Source organism: Rhincodon typus, chromosome 12, assembly GCF_021869965.1.
Source record: "Rhincodon typus isolate 14 chromosome 12, sRhiTyp1.1, whole genome shotgun sequence".
Classification (NCBI taxonomy): domain Eukaryota; kingdom Metazoa; phylum Chordata; class Chondrichthyes; order Orectolobiformes; family Rhincodontidae; genus Rhincodon; species Rhincodon typus.
This window is the reverse complement of record NC_063343.1, coordinates 2,390,355-2,412,299: the sequence shown is the minus strand read 5'-3', so window position 1 is coordinate 2,412,299 and position 21,945 is coordinate 2,390,355. Positions and strand designations below refer to the sequence as shown.

The window sequence follows — 21,945 nt, the reverse complement described above, 5'->3', positions numbered from 1 at the left end:
CTCACTGCTGTCACCCCACTCCCGTCTCTCACTGCTGTCACCCCACTTCCGTCTCTCACTGCTGTCACCCCACTCTAACCTATCGCTGCTGTCACCCCACTCTAACCTATCGCTGCTGTCACCCCACTCTAACCTATCGCTGCTGTCATCCCACGCTCGTCTCTCACTGCTGTCACCCCACTCCCGTCTCTCACTACTATCATCCCACTCCCATCTCTCACTGCTGTCTCCCCACTCCAGCCTATCACTGCTGCCTTCCCGCTCTTCCCTATCATTACTATTTCCCCATTCGCCCCTTTCACTGCTACCTCCCCTCTCACTACTGTCTCTCCGTTCGCTGCTGCCAACTCCCCTCTCTACTCTCTGTCTACTGCTTCGCCGCACCCGTCTTTCATTGCTGCCTCCTCGCACCACTCTCTCAATGCTGGCTCTCTGCTCTCGCCATTCCCTGCTACCTCTATGTACCCTTCTTTCACGGCCACCCCTACGTTCAGCCCTGTCACGGCTACCTCTGCGCTCTCCTCTCTCGCGGCTGCCTCTGCGCTCTCCTCTCTCGCGGCTGCCTCTGCGCTCTCCCCTCTCGCGGCTACCTCTGCGCTCTCCCCTCTCGCGGCTGGTTCTCCGCATTCCTCTTCCTCGGTTGGCCCTCCACTCTCTACTTTCATGGCTTTGCCGCTGTTTTAGTTTAGAGTTTCTTCGTGCTATTCTATCTCGGTTTCCGTGTTGCATCTTTTCACGGTTTCTGTGCCTTGTCCTTGAAAAACTTCTCCATCCCTCTGTTCCATCACTCTCATCGGAGCTCTTTGACTCTGCTTTCTCACTACTTTCAGAACTTTTCCTCTCTCTTCCAGATGGCGAGGACTTTTTCAAATCATCAGGTTTATGCTTCAAGATAGGACCCAGAAAACATTCTTTTGTACTGTAAATAAAAACAAAGTGATTGTATACAAAATTGCACTGTCTTCTTTTGGCCATTGTCTCTCTAGTTTGTTTATCCAATTTCTCCTAGAGAAATAGCTCATTTGTATCTCATTTACTTACACCAACAGTCCAAGTTATGGACAACAGTGCAATGCTCTCCCATATTTGATTCGACATCCTATAAGAGAAAAGTTGGAGCTTTGTTCCTCCCTTTCATTCAATTGTCCTCACCCTCTAACTTAAAGATATATCTCCGAGCACATTTTCAAGGACATAGACAGGCCTTCAGTACCTCATTTGTTTTTTTTTTAAAAAGTTCAGTGGAAATGGGCATCACTGGGCCAGCATTTATTGCTAATCGCTAATTGAACTGAGTAGCTAATGGACCCATTATTCCATCCGTCTTTAATGTTAATTCCAAGGCTAGGAGAACACTAAAATATTCATTATCTATGAAATACATAATGTAGGTCTGCAAGTCTGGATAAACACACAAGTAAAGGATTTACCTTATATCTGCTTGATTTACTTTCTTCAACATTTCTTCAATCTTTGCAGATGGTTTCTGAAAATAATGAATTAAACACACTGGTTATGAACATGAAACTGAAGTGATGATGAACATGTGGAGATCTGAAGCAGGAGTGATTTTGATTTTCAGGCATAGATTCTGGAGACTAACAGTTTAGTAAGAGCTCATGGGAGTTGAAATAGTAAACGAGATTGGAAAGAACAATCTCACAAGGCAAAGTACCTTCTGTAGTTCCACAAATTATGTACTTAATTTTACTGCAAAATTCAATAATTCACTAATGCTAATGTAAGTACAAGTAATGACAAATTTACAACATTTTGGTTTTGAATCAAACAAAATCTAAATCTTTGCACAAAAACAGAAATTGCTGGAAAAGCTCATCAGGTCTGGCAGCATCTGTGAAGAAAAATCTGAGTTAACGTTTTGGGTCCAGTGACCCTTCCTCAGAACTCAAAACCTTTCCTTGGAATGCCAAGCTTTTTACAGGTTTCATCAACATGAAGGAAAGTAAACTATTCAACTTATAACATGCTTAAGTAAGGTTGGCTGTGGTTTTTATCAAGTCCCCGAGGATAACTTTTTTTTACTAGATATTTTTCATCTCCATGCATTTGTCAACTTTTGCATGTTCAAATATATTTTTAAAATAGTCTATGTAAACATGCTAATTTGTAATTACAGCTTCCAACCAATTACAGTGGCAATCTTGACACAGGCAATTACAATTCCTTATGAGAACACAGAAATACAATTTTGTGAGTATATCCATTATATCATACAAACACAATGCTTAATTTTAGTCCAAGTGTGTGTATCTTCAAGACTAAAACATAACTAAATTAACACTGATTCAATAAGAGTATGTCATAGTTAACAGAATAGCAGATAATTTTATATAGAATAAATAATTGTTAAAAAGCTTGTATTTTGAATTATTTTGAGAAGTATTTTCTATTACTTCGTTTTGCATACTTAAATAAACAAAAATATAATGGTCAAATATTCAAAACTTTACGTATAAATATGCCTAGATTTACTTACCTTAAGCAATGGTTGTATTTGAGCAGAAGATATATTCACAGTCAATAATCTACCATAAAATAAAGGATTCCTCCTGAAGTGTTCAATTAAGTTATTAGTAGCAATTTCGGAATCCATTTTCAGGAAAGCCTATTCATTGAATTATAAATATAATCATTATTAAACAATTTTCAGAAGAAATACAATTATTTACCAATTACAACAGCAAAAACAGTAAGATGCTTTATTATCTGTTGCAAATTTTCATTCACTGCAGCTTATCCTCCTCACATCTAAAAATTAAGTCCATCTACCTAATAGCAATCACAGTAGCTTTGTATCTTAAGACTTTGATACCGTACCCTCCCACAAACCATTAAATTATCAACACCTATTTAACTTTTTTGAACTTTAATACATTTAACAAAGTTTATTACTAGAGTCATAGAGTCAGAGACATAGTCAGACAGCACGGAAACAAACCCTTCGGTCCAGCTTGCCCATGCGACCAAGTTTACCAAACTAAGCCTGACCTCAGTTGTTGGTACGATTTTAGAGCCTATTGCTGAGGATGAGACTGCGGAGTATTTGGAAGCGCATGATAAAATAGGGCTGATCAGAATGGCTTCTTCAAGGGGTGGTCATATCTGACAAATCTGTTAAAATATTTTGAGTAGGTAAAGAGCAAGTTAGACAAATGAGAGAGGGTGTGATCTATTTGGATTTTCACAAGGCGTGTGACTAAGTACTGCACAGGAGGTTGCTAAATTAGGTAAGAGCCTATGGTGTTAGGGGCAGGTTTTACAAATATAGGCTGTCCTCGGTGTGCTATTTCTGTGGAGCAGCCTTTCTTAAGTCAGTTGGTTTGAAACCAACTTTCAGTAAAAGGGGCCAAGGTTCCATTCAAGTCTGGAGTCAGTTAGCGAAATTGGCTGGATGGTTGGTTTGTAATGTCGAGTTAGACCAACAATGTGGGTTCAATTTCCGTACTAGCTGAAGTTAACGTGAAGGACTCTGCTTCTTAATATCTCCCCTCACCTGAGACGTAGTGACTCTCAGGTTAAACTACCACCAGCTCCGCACCATCTCTCCTTCAGTCTCTCTGAGAGGGCAGCCCTATTGCCTAGTAGAACCATGACAACTTCACCTTTCACTTTTAATTCTCAGGCCTTGGAAGCAGAAAGACGCTGGGAAAGTACAATATCTATTTGATTTGTACTTCAATATTGTCTCAAAAAATACCTTAACTGGGTACGCAACTATCAAGGATTCTTCATTGGATGGTGCCACTGCTTTTTGGCACTTGCTGCCTGGCACATATCAAATAAAGAACTCAGCAAAGGGGTAACTATGACTTTTCCACAAATGGAATTAGACATTAATACATTCAAATGCACATGCATCCCCAATCTGGCACTTTCATATATCAAGCTGCACGAAGACGTAACTCTTTACTTGAAATAGCTTAAAAATAAACCAGATGTTGCACTACCTTTTCCCCAACTTTTAAATACTTGAGAACCCTTCCAAAACCAGAACCAAGCCTCACAGTATCAAAATCTGAAAAACCGGATGATGGCAAATTGCTGAGGACCACAACTCGACTACGGAGTTCTTTCTGAAAGTAAAAAAAAGTGCAAAGAATATTACAATAGGAGGTGGGATGTATTAAATGCGAAATTTTTCTTTGAGTCTTAAGACCAATACTTTGAAATAAATTAATGTTATAATGACAATTAGCTCTACTTTGCTATACATCATATGGTTCCCAAATGCCAAGAAAATATCAAGTGTTTCCTCAAAGGAGAAAGAAAGGAGGAAATGCAAAGGGCAAAGAAATCTACCGTTTTCTTTTCATTCACTCTCAGGATGTGCCGCCACGAATTTACTTATGAATCTCTAACTGACCTTGAAAAATAGGTCATGAACTGCTTTCTTGAACTGCTGAAAATCATGACACTTCTGGTCATTAGGAAGATCCAAAATCTTGACCCAATGACAAGGACAAAATGGTGATATATTTCCTGGATGGTGTGTGAGTTGGAGGGAAACTGCAACGTGGTCACAATCTCACATGTGTACTGTCCTTGATCTTTTCGACTGTAGAAGTTGCAGGTCATGAAAGTGCTCCTGAAGAAGGCGTAGCAAGTTACTCCTGTGCATCTGACCGAAGACACATTCTGCAGCTGTAGTACGCAGGTAGTAGAGACAGAATAAATCAAGTGGCCTGCTTTGTCTTGGATAGCGGTAAGATTCTTGAGTTTTGGTTGATAGTCACCCATCCAGGCAAACGGAGTTTATTCAATTGCACTCTGGACCTGTGCCTTTTATATTTTAGTGAGTCAGGAGCTATGTTAGTAATTGCAGAACTCTCAGCCATAGCGTTTGTGTGGCTGCTCCTGATACATTGCTGGTCAATGATTATCCCTCTAGATGTTGACAGTGAAAGGGTTCGACCCTGATTATGTCATTAAGTGGTGAGGGGAGATGGTTAGACTCATTTGTTGGAAATGGACATTGTCTGATATTTATATCACATAAATATTACTTGCCATTATCAGTTTAAGTCTAAACGTGTGTGTGTCGTGCCTCGTACAAGCAAAAACTGCTTCACTATTAGAAGAATTGTGAATATAAGTGAATAGCCTGTAACCAGAAGTGATATCCACAGTTGTGACCTTTGAATAGAGGGAAGGCCATTGACGAAACAGCTGAAGATGATTCTGCCTAGCATACTGCCTTAAGGGATTTCTGCAGTGATGTGAAAGGGTAAAATTATTGGCGTCCACAAACCACAATCATCTTCCTTTGTGCGAGGCATTTCTCCAACTAGAGTTCTTATCCTGATACCCATTGACTTCAATTTGACTAGGGATCCTTGTTGTAACACTTGGGCAAACGTTGCCATGATCTACAGAAAAATGGTTCTTCCTTCACCCCCAGAGTTCTACACTTGTTTCCATATTTCAGCCAAATAGATACTGAGATCTGAGCTGAGTTGCCCTGTCAAAAACCAAACTGAAATCAGTAACCTTGTTACTTGTAGATACCATGAGATAACACTGTCAACAAATCCCTCCAAAACTTTTTTGATCATAGAAGGTTGACTAATTTAGCAGCACTTGGTTATATTGTATTTTTCCGTATATCTTGTGAATAAGATATACAAGGGCAATTTTTAAATTAAGTGTCAGTATTGTAACTATATTGCAGCAAGGTTAACACAAACCTTCAGTTCTACTGGCAGGACATTGCTGAGCCCAGAATTCTTGCTGTGTGAAGTTCGCTCAGTTGTTTCTTGATATCACACAGAGTGATTCAAATTGGCTGAAACTGGTATATGTTGATGAAAATCTTAGGATAGAGCATAGACGAAATGTTTGGCTCTTCTGACTGAAGATAGTTACAAATCCTTCAGCCTTTTCCTTTGTGTTCACCTACCGGACTTCAGTATCACCAAGGATGGGGATGTTCATGGAGAGTTCTCCACATGTATTTTTTTATTCATTCATGGGGTATGGACGAAGCCAGCATTTATTTCTCATCCCCATTGCCCAGCGGGCAGTTAAGAGTCAATCACATTGTTGTGGGGCTGGAGTCACATGTTACATACCAGATACCAGATGAGGATGGCAGATTTCCTTCCCAAAGGGTCTGTTTCCATGCTGTACATCTCCATGACTCTATGGTTAGTGAAGCAGAAGGGATACTTAGTTAATTGCCCACCTCCGTTCATGAATGGACTTTGATTGCTGTGATTCGATCTATTTATTGTGAAGTTGCTTGGCTGTCTATATTACACTGCTTCCATTGTCTAGCATGCATTTAAATCCTGTGTTGTAGCGTTACCAGGTTAGCAGCTCATTTTTGAACAGGTCTAGTACTGCTCTTGGCACTCATTCATACAGGGTTCCTCCTCTGGCTTGAAAGTAACAATAGAATCAAGAGAGTATTGAGTGGTTAGACATTCAGTGAGATTTCACTTGTTGATTGATATGCTGTCAACATTAAGTTGTAAACATAAAGAACATATCCTAATTGCGATAAAGTCAGAGGGCTGCTCAATGCTAAAACTGATGGTTTGAGGTGATTGAGACTTTGCAAGGGGCTCTTTCAATTCCTTTAACTTTCTTTTGGAATTCAATCTGCTGTTTACATCATTTTCTTCCCTGGGAGACCACTCTATTCCAATTACCCAGCTCTTGGTCTGGAAGTTAAAGTTTTTTATTAAGCGGAATAAGGGTTTCTTCCTGTACTATTCTTTCATGTGGAGATAGCAAGATGCTGGAGTCAGAGTCAATACAGTGTGCTGCTGCTGTGTCCTTCCAGCTCCACACAGAGTTGACGAATTCTTACATGTAATATATTTCACAACATTATCACTCTCTGGATAAAGAGAGTTCTCAATCCTTCTAATTCTTTCACCAACTACTTCACATCTGTGCTCCCAGATTATTGACCAGTTTGCTGCAGAAACATAGTGAGAACCCAGATGATTATGGTTAAAAAGGGTGAAGCTTTTAAAGGGAAGCTAGGTAAGGTGGGAAGAAGGAATAGGAGGATATAGAGAGATGAACTAAGGTGGGAAGATGCTTATGGAATGGAACTGAACAGTACTTCATGTTTGTGCCAGCTCTTTGAAAGAGCTAACAAAAACAGAAGCTGCTGGAAAAGCTGAGCAGGTCTGGCAGCATCTGTGAAGAAAAAATCAGAGTTAACGTTTCGGATCTGGTGACCATTCCACAGAACTCAGTTAACTCTGATTTTTTTTCTTCACAGATGCTGCCAGAACTACTCAGCTTTTCCAGCAACTTCTGTTTTAGTTCCTGATTTACAGCCTCTGCAGTCCTTTCAGTTTTTCTTTGAAAGAACTATCCAGTAAGTTGCACTTGACATCACTCTGTCCTCAGCCTTGAAAACTTCTCCCTTTTAAGAACATAACCAGTCCTTTGGCACCCACCGGGACTGTGCAGTCTACCAATCCTGTTACGGATTGATGCATGTTTGACAGGTAGAGGGGCAAGGATGAACTCAAGTGTTTTTTTTCTCCCCATGCTAGTTCTCCAGATACCTGCTGCAGGCCCAAAATGGCAAATATGCCCTTCAGGACTCAGCCAGTAAAGGTGTGATTGATGAGAGATTAAAATTCCCATCAAGAGTTCATTCTGTGTCCTTGCTACCTTCAGGATTTCTGAGCATTATTCAATGTGGAGGATCCGTCATTAATTAGCTGAAGGAAGGATGTAGGTGATAATTAGCTAGAACCTTCCTTGCCCGTGTCTGACGAAATTTTCCACTGGGCTCTTCAAAACCATAAGTAATAAAGCTCACAGTAAAACTCACCTCTTACCTTCCCTGGCAGGAATAAGTAGTACTGGATGATCTAAAGAGACCAACTTGCCATCCCATTATGTGGAATTTGGGTAAGAATCATCTGAACCCTCATGGAGATCCTTCCACAATTCTGAGTCTAATGATATACAATGAAAGGTAACTATTTGCTTCAGATTGAAGCAAAAAAAAAGGGCAGATGTTTGGAAGAATGTGATTTTATATTAAAGCACATCAATGAGCCAAACATATTTACTTTATGAAAAAAGTGTGGGAAGCTAAAAGGGCAGAGGTCAACAGAAGTACACCATTTCCAATTAGCCGACATTTTAACTGAAATAAAGACCACCATAAGAATTCAGTTGTCAAAATTGAAAGGGAAATTTACAAAAAAGACCTCTAGCCTACATTTTCAATTTCAATATACCAATTCTATACTGTATTCAATTCTATACTCAGTCAGAAGTCACACAACACCAGGTTATAGTCCAACAGGTTTATTTGGAATCACACAAGCTTTCGGAGCATAGCCCCTTCGTCAGGTGCAGTGTGTACCAGACTGCACCTGACAAAGGGTCTGCGCTCTGAAAGCTTGTGATTCCAAATAAACCGGTTGGACTATAACCTGGTGTCGCGTGACTTCTGTCTTTGTCCACCCCAGTCCAACACTGGCACCTCCACATCAATTCTATACTCAATAATGGATTAAGAAAATATTGCATTTTTAAGAATTACAGTTACATTGTAATAAAATTTACACTGACCAGATTTTCTCGTTTGCTTTGTTCAGGAAATTCTAAAATGAAAAAAAGCATTGCAATGAGGTTGCTTTCAATGCAGTTACCTTCAGAGATTGACCAAAGATTTGATGAATATTAAAATTGTAACTTAATAACTGAATTACAGTTCAAGTTCTCTCAAATAACCTGCAGTTGATTTTCTTTTCTTGTATTGTACCTTCCAATACAGTGAACAACCAGTACAGCATACAACTGTATCATGACTAAATTGCAAAAATTAATGAATATCACACTTACAGTAAAAAAAAAAACTTCAACATGTCAACCGCATAAAAACGAAAAAACACATGCTGGGTTAGAGCACAGTTTCGGTGTATGTGAATTATTAAAATCAAGCCAAAGCATTTGCTAAAAGTACTCTGACTTCAATTTTGCAGTATTTAATGATGGTGAAGCTAACAACAACTTATGGAGAGGCCCATTTATTGTGAAGATTGGAGATCCAGGAGTTGTCAGTGATTCTACGTTTCCCCACAGACAGCAGTTTTTCTGTAAAATTCACATCTGGGACATATGGATGTTGCAGGCTGGGCCACCATTTATTGCGAATCCCTAACAGTCCTGGAAGTTTTGGTGAGTGCCTTTCTGAACCACTGTAGTCCATTTGGCGTAGGTAGGTGTACAATGCCGTTAGAGAGAGACTTCCAGGATTTTGGCCCAGTGACACTGAAGGAATGACAATATATTTCCGAATCTGGATGGCAAGTGGCTTGGAGGGAAACTTACAGATGACAGTGTTCCCATGTATCTGCTGCCTTTCTTCTTCTAGATGGTATTTATTGTGGGTTTGGAAGATGCTGCCTAAGGAGCTTTTGGTGAATTTTTGCAGACCATCTTGTAGATAGTAAACACTGCTGCTACTGACCATTAGTGGTGGAGGCACTGAACATTTGTGGATGGTATGCCAATCAAGACCAGAAGACCAAAATATGTAGGAGCAGAAGTAGGCCATTCAGCTCAACAAGTCTGCTGTCATTCAATGAACTCATGGCTGATCTGATAATCCTCAACTTCACTTTCCTGCCTTTACTCCATAACCCATGATTCTCTTATGGAAGCAGGCTGACTTAGATGGTGTAAAGCTTCTTGAGTGTTGGTGGAACAGGCAAGTGTGAGTATTCCATCAAGCTTACAACTTGTGGGCAATGAACTAACTTTGGGCACTCGGGTGGCAAGTTACTAGCTGCAATATTCCTAGCCTCTGACCTGCTGTTGTAGCCACTGTGTTTATATAGGTAATGCAGTAGAATTTCTGGTCAGTGGTAACCCCAGGATGTTGATAATGGAGGATTCAGCAATGGCAATGCAGTTGACCATCATGGGGAAATAGTTACATTCTCTCTTTTTGAAGACTGCCATTGTTTGGCATTTGTGTGGGGCAAATGATATTTTCTACTTGTCAATCCAAGCCTGGGTATTGTCCAAATCCTGCTGCATTTGGACAAGAATAGCTTTAGTATCAGTGGAGTTATGAATGATGCTGAACAATGCACCATTAGCAAACATACCACTTCTGACCTTCTGTCACTGAAGCAGCTGAAGATAGCTGGTCCAAGGACATTACCCTGACGAACTCCTGCAGAGATGTCCTGGAGCTGACATGATGTACCTCCAACAATCACAACCATTCTTGTTTCTTCTCATTATGACTCCATCCAGTGCAGAGTTCTCCCCTGATTCCCACTGATTCTAGTTTTGCTAGGGCTAAGGCTCCTTTGTGTCACATAAGTTAAATGCAGCCTTGATGTCGAGGATTGTCACTCTCACCTCACCTTTGAAATTCAGTTCCTTTGTATATCTTTGAACGAAGGCTGTAATGAGGTCAGCAGATGAGTGGCCCTGCCAGAAGGCAAACTAGGTTCCACTGAGCAGATTATTGTTGAGCGGGTGCTGCTTAATAGCACTGTTGATGACACCTTCTGTCACTTTACTCATGACTGAGAGTAGACTGATTGGGCAGTAATTGGCCAGGGTGGATTTGTCCTGTTTTTTGTGTCAGGACATACTTGGGCAGTTTTCCACATTATCAGGAGATGCCAGTGTTCTAACTGTACTGGAACAACTTTACTAGAGACATGACAAGCTCTGAAGCAGATATCTTCGGTACAATTGCCACAATGTTTTAAGGAGCAGTAACCTTTGCAGTCTCCAGTTCCTCCGCACATTTCTTGATATCAAATTAATTGATGATTGTGAGGCTTCTGGAGGAGGCCAGGGTGGAGCATGTACTCGGCATTTCAGGCTGAAGATTGTTGCGATTTTACACTGATGTGCTGGGCTCCTCCATCACTGAGATGAAGATATTTGTGAAACCGTCTCTTCCAGTGAGCTGTTTAATTATCCACTAGCATTCAAGGCTAGATGCAGCTGGACTCCAAAGTTTAGTAGCTTTGTGTCTGTTGTAGAATCGCTTAGCCCTGTTTCTTGTCTCTTTCTTAGCACACACAAAATCTTGTTTCTGAGTTTCTGAGACCAATATTTTTAAGTATGCCTGGGGCTGACCCTGGCATGCTCTCCTGCACTCTTCAAATGAATCAGGATTGATTCTCTGGCAGAGAAAGAGTGGGGAATGTGCTGGGCCATCAGATTGCAGATTGTGATAGAGTACAATTCAATTGCTGATTATGGCCCATAGCACCTCCTGGATGCTCAGTCTTAAGTTGCTGGATTTGAAATAGTTTTTTCCTGGTACATGTGGACAACAATGATGTGTGGTGATCTTATATATTATAGACTGACACAATGCTCTGACTAAAATAGTGGCCCTATGGTGTAGATTTCCGAAAGCATTAAAAGTCCTTGGATGATTTTTTTTTCCTCTCTCACGAGATGCTTGCAGTACCGGCATTTTGCTTTCTGTGGAAGGTTTACTAATTAAGACTATTTTGACACCCTAATTCATTCCCATGCATCTAACTGATTTTGTAAACATCTTTCAATATTGCAGTCAATCCAATTAGTAGATCGGCCCTTGGATAGAGTGGTAGAAGTTTCATTTATTGTGGATATCCTGTGAAAGAAAACTCACCCACATACTGAGGAAGGAGAGGAGACAAAAATCTGAATGAACTGTCGAAGAGGAAAAGAGTTCCAGTAAAGTTGAGAGGATGAAGCAAAAGCAAAAGGAAATACTGAACTGGGAACTAGTTGCGGTTTTGGTGGGGGCGGGGGGGTATATTCAACTTGTGAAATGATTGCATTAAGGAATAAACCAAATGATAAACAAAATTATAAATGAAACAAAGCAATATCAGTGGTCTCTGAAATTATTTTTACCTGTGTTTCTTTTGATCTTCACCTTTTTTTTCAGGACAACAATTGGAGCTTTGGTCTTCTCTGGACTTTTCCTGCACGCAACAAAAAATTTACAGGAGTACTACAACTTAATAATTGGAGCAGAAGAGGTTTCAATGAAGAGGAGAGTTGCCATGACAATTAAAATACAAGGAAAACCAATGTTAATAATTTGCATAAGCTCAAACAATTAAATATCATATAAATTTTCCCTCAGAATTGAATAACAGGCTTTTCTATTTACTATTAATTTTGCATCAAATTGAAAGATTACACTTAAATTAGATCCCACTCTACAAACAAACATAACTGGTCATGTAGATTTTGCAAGTGATGCTTTTATAATCCTAGCAAAGTATCTACAATAGAAGAAACTTACTTATGTTACGTAACACTCTTGAAAGACAAAAGGTAAAACACTGAAGATTTTAGAAATTTTGAAGATAAACCAGAGATTGGAAATACTCAGGCCAGGGAGGACCTCTTGAGTGAGGGACATAGTTAACATTCTAGATCTGTGACTTTCCCTCAGAATGAGAAAACTTTAAATATGATCAGGTTAGCATCAATTCCAGGGTAAGATGTTCTGGAAGGTGCAGACAAAGAGCAATTCTCCCTTTTGTTCTTTCTTCCTTCCTTTCCCCATCACTTTCTCTAAACTCGTGCTTGCTTAACTGCTATTAATAGCACAATAATTTTTAATTTTGATGAAGGTCACAGCTAGAAAAACATCATTTCTATTTTTCTCTCTGAAGAGGTTTCTTGACTTGCTGAATATTTCCAGCATTTTTAACTTACATCTCAGAAGACCAATTGTCAAATGGAAGTTCTGAGTTCTTAGTGATATTATTTCTTCATGTGCAACAACTAATTCTCACTGCACTGTCAGTCCAATTGAAGCATGAGAAAGCCCAAGAATCTAGTTTCCTTTTGCCCATGATTGTTGCAGCAACAAAACTACTGTTTAAATCTAATGTATATTTCTACATTTAAAGGAACTCTTGTCCATAAGACACACAGACTGTCTAATTTGTCTAAGTGACCATTTAAACTCCAGTATAAAAATATCAATTCTCCATGCAGTCTTTGTCCCCAGCATCCATGTCAACATTACTGCATCTTGACAAGGTGTGACCTTGATATTCTGTCCATGTTCAATGCTGTAAGCCAATGACACCAAGCAACTTATCAAGCAAAGAACTCACCCACCAAAGAAATAAAATCAGTAAAACCAAGATTTGAGAACTCAAGTTAATCAAAGACTAATCAAAAATTATGGCACACAAACCAAGAATGAAAAACAAAAATTCAGCGCATTAAGCTCACTTCTTCCACTGGCTACATGAATACATAGGAACCTAAGAAATCTGAGGAGTAGGCCATTCAGTCCTTTGAGGCACCTCCATTATTCAATACAATTATGGCTGAATTTCTACTTCAGCTCCATCTTCCCACACTATACTCTTATTGTATCCCTTACTATCCAAAAAATCTGTCAACCTCCAATGTGAATACCAATCAACATCATCAATTCTCTGCAATAGAGAACGCTAAAGGTTCACAATTCCTTCCTGTCCTAATGATCCACAGTTTAATTACCATATCATTCTAAAACGTTGAACTACTATGGAGCAGCTTCTATCCACACAGGTCATTCCACTTACTTTGTATCTGGCAGTTCTCCTGGGTTCCAATCTGGGTAGCTAGAAATAAAACAAGTGTTAACTTGATTAACAATGTAATGGGCACCGTAGTGAATGATCACATGACAAAAAAAACTATAAAGCCATTGTCGATAGAGACAATACATGACAGTTGCTAAAATTCTGCAAGAACAGAACTTTTTTTTTCAGCTTGGCCTTTCTTAACAGCCAATGCCTCTCTTCAAATTGCCAGACTAGATAATCATCTTACAATAATATTGATAGTCAAAGAATATGAACACGGTGAGCAAAAAAAAAGCTTTTTTCTGATATACCACTGAAAACTGTAAAGCATCAATGATGCTCATTGTACAATTCCAGAAATTAATATCACAAGATGAGATTCATGTAACTTATTTAAACATCCTGCAACCTTATATCCTACCAATAAAAAAAACCGGCACAAACGCCGACGTCAATAATCAATTCCTAATATTAATACATACACTCTCTGAAGAAGCAGACAACGTAGCTTGTGTAATGGATCATTCATGTGGCCATTCCAATCCTGTACAACATGAAAAAGATTACAGTGTTTCAATAACAAAAGGCCGTACAATTATAAATAGATAATATTTCAACCTCATCAGAAATCAAAATCAAAAACTCCAGGAAGTAGAATTAATTTTGTTAATTCAAGCAAATTGACCAAAAGCATGCTTGTATACATTACAGAGCAGTGAGGATAGTGAATGTGGAAGTCTCCAGTCAGAATGTTCCTGAAAAATCACACCAATTTTACAAGACATCATCTGAACTCCCCGTTGATTCTAAGTTCCATGTTGAAACTTATGATTATTTATTTGTATTCTGTATTCAGTTTGAACAAATCTAGATATGTACCATGTGAACTAATACATCAAACACAGCCACTCTCAATCAAACTGGAGCATGCAAAGTTAAAATGTAATACATCTGCCAACACAATTTTTAATGCAATTATTTAGATTTGTGAAGCAACATTATGAAATAGGATACAGCAATAAATTCATAAAATGAGCTGCAATGTGAGAATCTAATCAAGGAGAACAAATTTTGAAGAGTATAAAGAGTGTAGGGGCATTCTTAAGGAAATCAGGAAGGCAAAGAGGAGATACGAGACAGTTTTGGCAGATAAGGCTAAAGATAATCGAAAAAGATTCTACAAATACGTTGACAGCAACTAGAGAAAGAGTAGGACACCTTAAAGATCAAACAGGTCATCTTTTGTTGAACCTCAGGAGATGGGAGAGATATTAGATGAATATTTCACGTCAGTTTTTACTGTTGAGAAAGAAATGGAGGCTGAAGAACTCAGGTAAATAAATATTGATGTTATGGAAATAGTTCACATTACAGAAGTGAAAGTGCTGGAGTCTTATAAAATATAAAGATAGATAAATCTCCAGGACCTGATGAAGTGTATCACAGGATGTTGTGGGAAGTCAGGGAGGAAACTGCAGGGCCTTAAACAGAAATATTTGTATCATCTATAAACACAGATGAAGTACCTGAGGACTGGAGGGTGGCTATTGTTGTGACATTATTTAGGAAAGGCTGTAAGGAGAGGCCTGAAAACTATAGACCTGAGAGTCTGACATCAGTGGTGGTAAGTTGTTGCAGGTGATTTTGAAAGATCGGATTTACATACATTTGAAGAGGCAAGGATTGATTTGGGATAGTCAGCATGGTTTTTTGAAAGGAAAATCGTGTCTCACAAACTTGACGAGAGATTTTTGAGAAAGTAACCAAAAAGACTGATGAGGGCAGAGCAATAGACATTGTTTTCTTGGACTTTAGTAAAACCTTTGACAAGATTCTGCATGGTAGACTAATTAGTAAAGTTAGATCACATTGGATTCCGGGTGAGCTTGTCATTTGGACACAAATTGGCTTTACGGTAGGAGACAGAGGGTGGTGATGGAGGGTTGTGTTTTGGACTGGAGGCCTATGACCAGGTGTGTTCCAAAGGGATCGGTATTGGGTCCACTTTTGTTTGTCATTTATATAAATGATTTGAATTAGAAATAGGAGGCGTAGTTAGTAAGTTTGCAAATATCACCAAAATCGTTGGCTATAGTGGACAGTAAAGAAGGTTATCTAAGAACATAGAACAGTACAGCACAGTACAGGGCCTTTCGGCCCACGATGTTGTGCCAACCTATTATCCTACTCTAAGACCAAACTAACCTGCATACCCTACATTTTACCATCATCCATTGGCCTATCCAAGAGTCGCTTAAATGTCCCTAATGTATCTGACTCTATTACCACCACTGGCAGTGCATTCCATGCACCCACCATGCTCTGTGTAAAGAACCTACCTCTGACATCTCCCCTATACCTTCCTCCAATCACCTTAAAATTATGCCCCCTCGTGATAGTCAGTTCCACCCTGGGAAAAAGTCTCTGGCTATCCACTCTATCTATGGAAAGTTACAAAAAAGATCTTGATCAACTGAGTCAATGGGCTAAGGAGCGGCAGATGGGCTTTAATTTGGATAAATGTGAAGTAAAACAAACATGGGCAGGATTTATACAGTTAATTGTTAGACCCTGGTTAACATTGTAGAATAGACAGACCTTGGGGTTCATGTACATAAATTTTTTGAAATTTGCTTCACAGGTAGACAGGGTGGATAAGATGGCATTTAGCTTGCCTTCATTGCTCAGATCTTTGAGTATAGGAGTTGAGACGTCATATTAAGGTTGTACATCACATTGATGAGGCGTCTTCTGGAGTAGAGTGTACAGTTCTGGTCGCCCTGTCATAGGAAGGATATCAGTAAACTTGAGAGGATTCAGAAATGATTGACCAGGATGTTGCCAGGAATGAAGGTTTTGAGATAAAAAGAAGACTGGAAAGGCTGGGACTTTTTCCATTGGAACATAGGCGGTTGAGGAGTGACTTTATAGAGGTTTAGAAAATCATGAGAGGCATAGATAAGCTAAGTAGCAAGGGTCTTTCTCCTAGGGTGGGGGAGTGCAAAACTAGGGGGCATATTTTTAAAATAAGCGGAGAAAGATTTAAAAGGACATGAGGGGCAATGAACCACAGAGTGGTTCATGTGTGGATTGAACTGTGAGGGTAAGTGGTGGATGTGGGTGCAGTTACAACATTTAAAAGACGTTTAGATAAGTTCATGAGTCGCAATGTTTTGGAGGGATATGGGACAAACGCAGGCTGGTGGGACCAGTTTAGTTTGGGAACATGGTCAGCGTGGACTGGTTGGACGAAGGGTCTGTTTCAATGCTGTATGATTCTATGACTCAATAAGTAATGCCAGATATCATTAGAATTAGATATTATCAAGGAACTCACCTGGAGAGTATCAATTATTTTGTCACACAGTGAGCAGCAGTGTGGAAGCACCACAGGCAAGTAACCAAGAAAATCCTTTATGTTTTGCAGAATAGGAGTTTTCCTTTTTGTCTCAAGGAGAGATTCTTCTTCACATGGCATGTGATGTTCCTCAACTATTTCGTAATCAGATTCAGTTTCGGAATCAGAATCAAATTTACTTCGACAATTTGGGGACTCAGTGAAATGTCTCTCTTTTTTACGAGAACCATCACCACTTACTTCTTCCCGTTCAGATCCAGGACTGGACTCTCCAGAGGAAGGATCATAGCCATAGTTGACTAGTGGCTTGATCACAGTGCCTTGACCTTTTGTCGATGGTTTTTCTTCGATGCTACCATCACGAGAAGTACCGGTGGATTGGTTTTGTTGTGGAGAATTGTCACTTTTCCCATGTTTCAAAGATGCTCTTTTCTTCTTAATTTGCTTAAGAATCTTCGGCAATGTGTCAAGTGTAAGTTTGTCTTTAGGAAAGCCCTTCACTTCATCTAGATCCTTAGATGAAAGGCCAAGAACAGCTAATATATTACTTGTCTTCTGTGAACTGACTGGTTTTTTAACATGTGAAGATAACTGGTCTTGTTGTTGAGCCTCAAAAGAAGGCAAACTACTTTTGGAAATGTTGATTTTGCGAGAAGATGCACTAACTGAAGTCTCATCTTGAGACTGCAGTTCAAAGTTCTGACTGGATTCCACAACTTGTTCAATTTTCTGATCTCTTCCTAAATGTATCGTACCGCATGGAATGTGGCTCAGTTTCTCAAATTCTATTTGAACGGGGGATTGGTCAGACAGGTCAACATTCGCAACTTGAAAATGAACCTTTTTTGCACTGCCAATTACGTGCTGACCCTTTGACATTTTGACAGTGCACTACATCAAGTCTGCTGAAATTGTCTGCTATATTGAACCCTCAGTAGTAATAAGAAATTATAGGAATGTTGTCCAGCTTTATAAAAACAAGATTAAATAATCTTGCTGATGTTTCCGAGCTGAAAGGTAAAGAAAAAATGTAAGAACAAAGTATTTAAATCACTTGTAAATCAAATTTTAAAAATTAACTAAAACTTTTACAGTAATTTGAAGAGCTATTTTAAAAACCATAAAAGGGACAACATGTTTCATGTACATCAATTTGGATATACAAATAAGTGTGGAAAACTGAGAACCTATAAGATTAAAAAAGCTACGCTTGCAGGTCGTGCAGGTAATATAAAAGCTAAACATGCTATATTCACAGTATTTGATTATGCAATTGTAGTAGTGCAGCTGTTGTTGTGTACATGAATACTCAAAAAGCATTCGATAAAGTACCACAAAGGAATTTTTCAACAACATTGAAGCCAATGGAATAAAAAAAAAAGCAGCAGGATGGATACTAAATTGGATGAGGGATAGAAAACAGGATGTTACATTTTCCATTTCCCAGACTGGTGGGAGGTAACATACCCCAAAGTTCACAATTACTGCTGTTTTGAGACATATATCTGACTTGGGGATACAGGGCTCACTTCTCAAAATGCAGATGTCTCAAGACTTAACATGTATTAAACTATGAGGAAAATGAGTATAAATGGCTTCAAGAGAACATAGACAGTTTGCTGGAATCAGCAAATAATGTGTCAGATCAAATTCAATGCAGAAAACTGTACAGTGATTTTGGAGAAGAAATGGTGCTATTTTAAAGAGAATAGGAGAAGAAAGACACCCTGAGGCTGTTTGTGCAGGTGGCAGGACAAATTAGTAAAGTCATTAATGTAGCTTATGGAAGCCTGGGCTTTATAAAAAGAAACCTGGATTTCAAATGTTAGGAAATTATGCTAAACCTATATAAAATCCTAGTTTGACTGCAGCTTAACTACTGTGTCCAATTCTGGGCATTACACTTCAGGAAGGATGTGAAAGCTTTGGAGAGGGTAGAGAGAAAAATCATTCAATAGAATGAGACATATGATTATGTAGATAGACTGAAGAAGCGAGAGTTCTTCTCCATATCACAGACAAGGCTAAGAAATTTGATGGATGTGTTTAAGATCAGAAAGGGTTTAGACAAGAGTAAATTAAGAGAACTATTGCCTTTGGCTAAAAGGAAAACATCAAGGGGGTAAGTTTAAGATGACAGATAAAAGATGCATTTAGGATGCAAGTGAAAACTTCTTAAAAGATGTGTGTACACCATCTGATAGAATGGAAGATCAATAGTCATTTTCAAATAGAAACTGGATAGAAGGCAAAAATGTTTCAGGGATATGGGATTGAGAAAGGAAATGGGATTGAGAAAGGAAATGGGATTAACTGGATTGCTCACTGAAAGTTGGTGCAGACTCAAACATACCAAATATCCTTCTGTGCCTGCACTGTTCTATAACAGGCAAAACAAGAAATGAGAGTCAGAATCAGCACAGGCATGGGCATACTTTGTATCATTGATAAAGGTGAGACAATAAACAATCAATGTCTCAGTAAAAGCTTCAGTTTATTTCCTATGAAATATAAACCAAAGTAATTTTCCCTATCAGTTACTGGCCCAGTCAACTTCATCCTTGATCAGCATTGCACTCAATTCCTTTGTGCAACAGTGGGCATGCATGCACTTGTAAATAAGTACCCAAAAGCAGGAATAACGTAGCTTCCTGTTGACAGTACAATAGTCTCTCCATGCTGGCGCGCAGGATCGCATCCACAGTTTTTTTTCAGCTAAGGTTTTATAGCACAACTGACCATTGTTATTTTCTGACCACAAAGAAAATTACTGGCTGAAAATGGAAAATGAGTGAAGATGCAGAAGCAGCAGGAGAGATTATATCACAAGTCCTTTCCAGCTTTTACTGAGTACTTATTGAAAGTTTGATTTAGTCATTGCAAACTGAAGGGTTTCATTGCTCAAACATTCTTTTCCCACAAAAAAGGCCAAAAAAGATATAAAATGGAAAGGCAAACACCTACATAGTTCAACAGGTAGAAAACTCTCTACCAAGACTGAGAAAATAACCATGAATTAAAGCAGATACATAAGCAATGTTTGTCAATGGATACATGTTTGCAACACACGTAGCCATTTCTACAGCAGCTGTCTAAATGTGCTGTATAGATTAATTTCAAAGTAAATGTACCACAAGGTTTTCTTACAAAAGTGAGGAAGAACAAACATGCAAACTCATGAGTAAACTGTAGGAGTAAATTCAGAAAAGCAAGTCAGGTGAAAATAAATAATTAGGAAGTGGGAAACATGCTGAGACACAGATCCAGAAAGAAGCACCAAGCTTTGTAATCTTATCTGTGAGCGCACCTTGAGATTATAATAAATTAGATTTTCTAAATAATGCCCCACATTACCTGAGAAAATTTAACACAAAATGCTTTCCATAAAGATGCTGCTTAGATACAAAACTAACATGGAATGCAAAATCTATTTAAAAACCCTAAACCCTTTAGTATAATTTGAACTGTTAAGGTGATTACTACATTCAATATGCCATAGATCAACGCTTTTTTAATTGGAATTCAACTGCACCAGACAGTGTAAATGTTAAGTTATAAAATTAAAACTATCACCATAAGAAAAACATTTTTAATAGAAAAGCAGCAAATATGAGTACAACATTCAGAATCAGAATCAAAATCCATATAATGTGGAAATCCTGAATATAGGAAGTATAAATTATCATTTGGTCATTTTTAAACAAGTGTTGTATCCACTGACAATCTCCCTCACAATGTCTGACATTTCTGCTCTACACCATATGCCACATTAACTGCATCGCTGTGCCTCCACACTACAATAAGGGTTTTAGCATTCCTTCCTAATACCCCCAAATCTGTAAGGGTTTTACCAATTTGCACTCCCTCGGGGTGGTATTATATTGTCCTATCATCAGTTGGTGGGACGGGGGTGGGGGGGTGTGGGGATTATTGCCATTCACTCCCAGTAAGGGTATTACCAACCCTCACCCCAATCGGGAGTTATTCCCCTTCCTAACGTGGTTGGGCTTTATTATTATCCCAAATCTCCAATCTCAGAACACCCCATACCTTGGAAGGGGCTTGTTAATGTCCCTTACTACCAGTAGGAGTATTAGGGTCCCTCACCTCCAGTGAGATATGACCATCCTTGCACTCATTAGGCATATTCCTCCGTCTGACTCCCAAGAGGATATTTCTGTCATCAGCAGTGGAGGTTGGAGGAGGTTGTTGGTCATGGATTACTGCGACCCTCAGTGGGAATATCACTCACTGGGGGATTTTGCAGCACCTCCCTAACTGAGTATATTACTGTCTCTATCACTGGGCCAAATTACTGCCACCTCCCTGGAGTTTATTAATTTCACTCTCACTGGAGATATTACACTGGGAAACACTGTAAACCTCAATGGCAGCATTACATGGGGATTGACTTCTCAGTGGAGTATGCGTGACCCCTGTTCATTGCTAGTACGAGTGGTTCTTCTATTCAGCACCTTTTCAGAGGGCATTATTGTCCCCCTCATAGTGGGTGTTACAGCTCCCTCTCTGGGAGATTATTACACCCCTCAGGGGGTATAAATGACCCCACTCTGGGAGATTATCATCCCCTCAGAGGGGATTAGAGCCCCCATCTGATATTATCGCCCCCTCAGAGGGTATTATTGCCCCTCTCTGGTATTGATGCCGCCCTCAGAGCATTATTGCCCCTCAGAGGGTATTATTATTGACCCCTCACGGGGGGGGGGGCCTCACTGCCCCTCCATCCCAGTTTCCCGCATTTTCCTTGTGGCTCTATTCCCCTCAGATTTGATAAAAGATGGTGGCGGCTCTGCCAGGGAGCAGACAAATTGCAATGTAAAGCGGGTCAGACAGCGACACTGACTCACTGGCAGTGGTCCTCAGCTGGGCCCGAGGGTGAGGTGGGGGTTATATTGGTTGCAGGAGTTTAAACCCCTCTCTTTCATTGCCCCTTCTGTCTGTCTCTCTCTCTGTGTCTCTGTCTCCCTCTCTCCAGCTCCTCACCAACTTCCGTTGACC

At 39.5% G+C, this 21,945-nt stretch overlaps 1 protein-coding gene across 1 annotated transcript in view; it reads right to left on the bottom strand.

The window, feature by feature from the left end:
- The window catches only part of LOC109927390, a 23,085-nt gene extending 1,357 nt beyond the window's left edge, over positions 1 to 21,728 (bottom strand). The window contains exons 1-10 of the mRNA XM_048603923.1: positions 20,977 to 21,728; positions 16,906 to 17,936; positions 14,051 to 14,112; positions 13,566 to 13,604; positions 11,884 to 11,954; positions 8,572 to 8,603; positions 3,969 to 4,094; positions 2,498 to 2,626; positions 1,431 to 1,486; positions 6 to 919 (exon numbers count right to left, since the gene is read on the bottom strand). Coding sequence (XP_048459880.1) covers positions 6 to 919; positions 1,431 to 1,486; positions 2,498 to 2,626; positions 3,969 to 4,094; positions 8,572 to 8,603; positions 11,884 to 11,954; positions 13,566 to 13,604; positions 14,051 to 14,112; positions 16,906 to 17,805 — 2,329 coding nt within the window. The 5' untranslated portion in view covers positions 17,806 to 17,936; positions 20,977 to 21,728. The remainder of the gene's footprint in view (positions 1 to 5; positions 920 to 1,430; positions 1,487 to 2,497; positions 2,627 to 3,968; positions 4,095 to 8,571; positions 8,604 to 11,883; positions 11,955 to 13,565; positions 13,605 to 14,050; positions 14,113 to 16,905; positions 17,937 to 20,976) is intronic.
- Between the last annotated feature and the right edge of the window lie 217 nt (positions 21,729 to 21,945).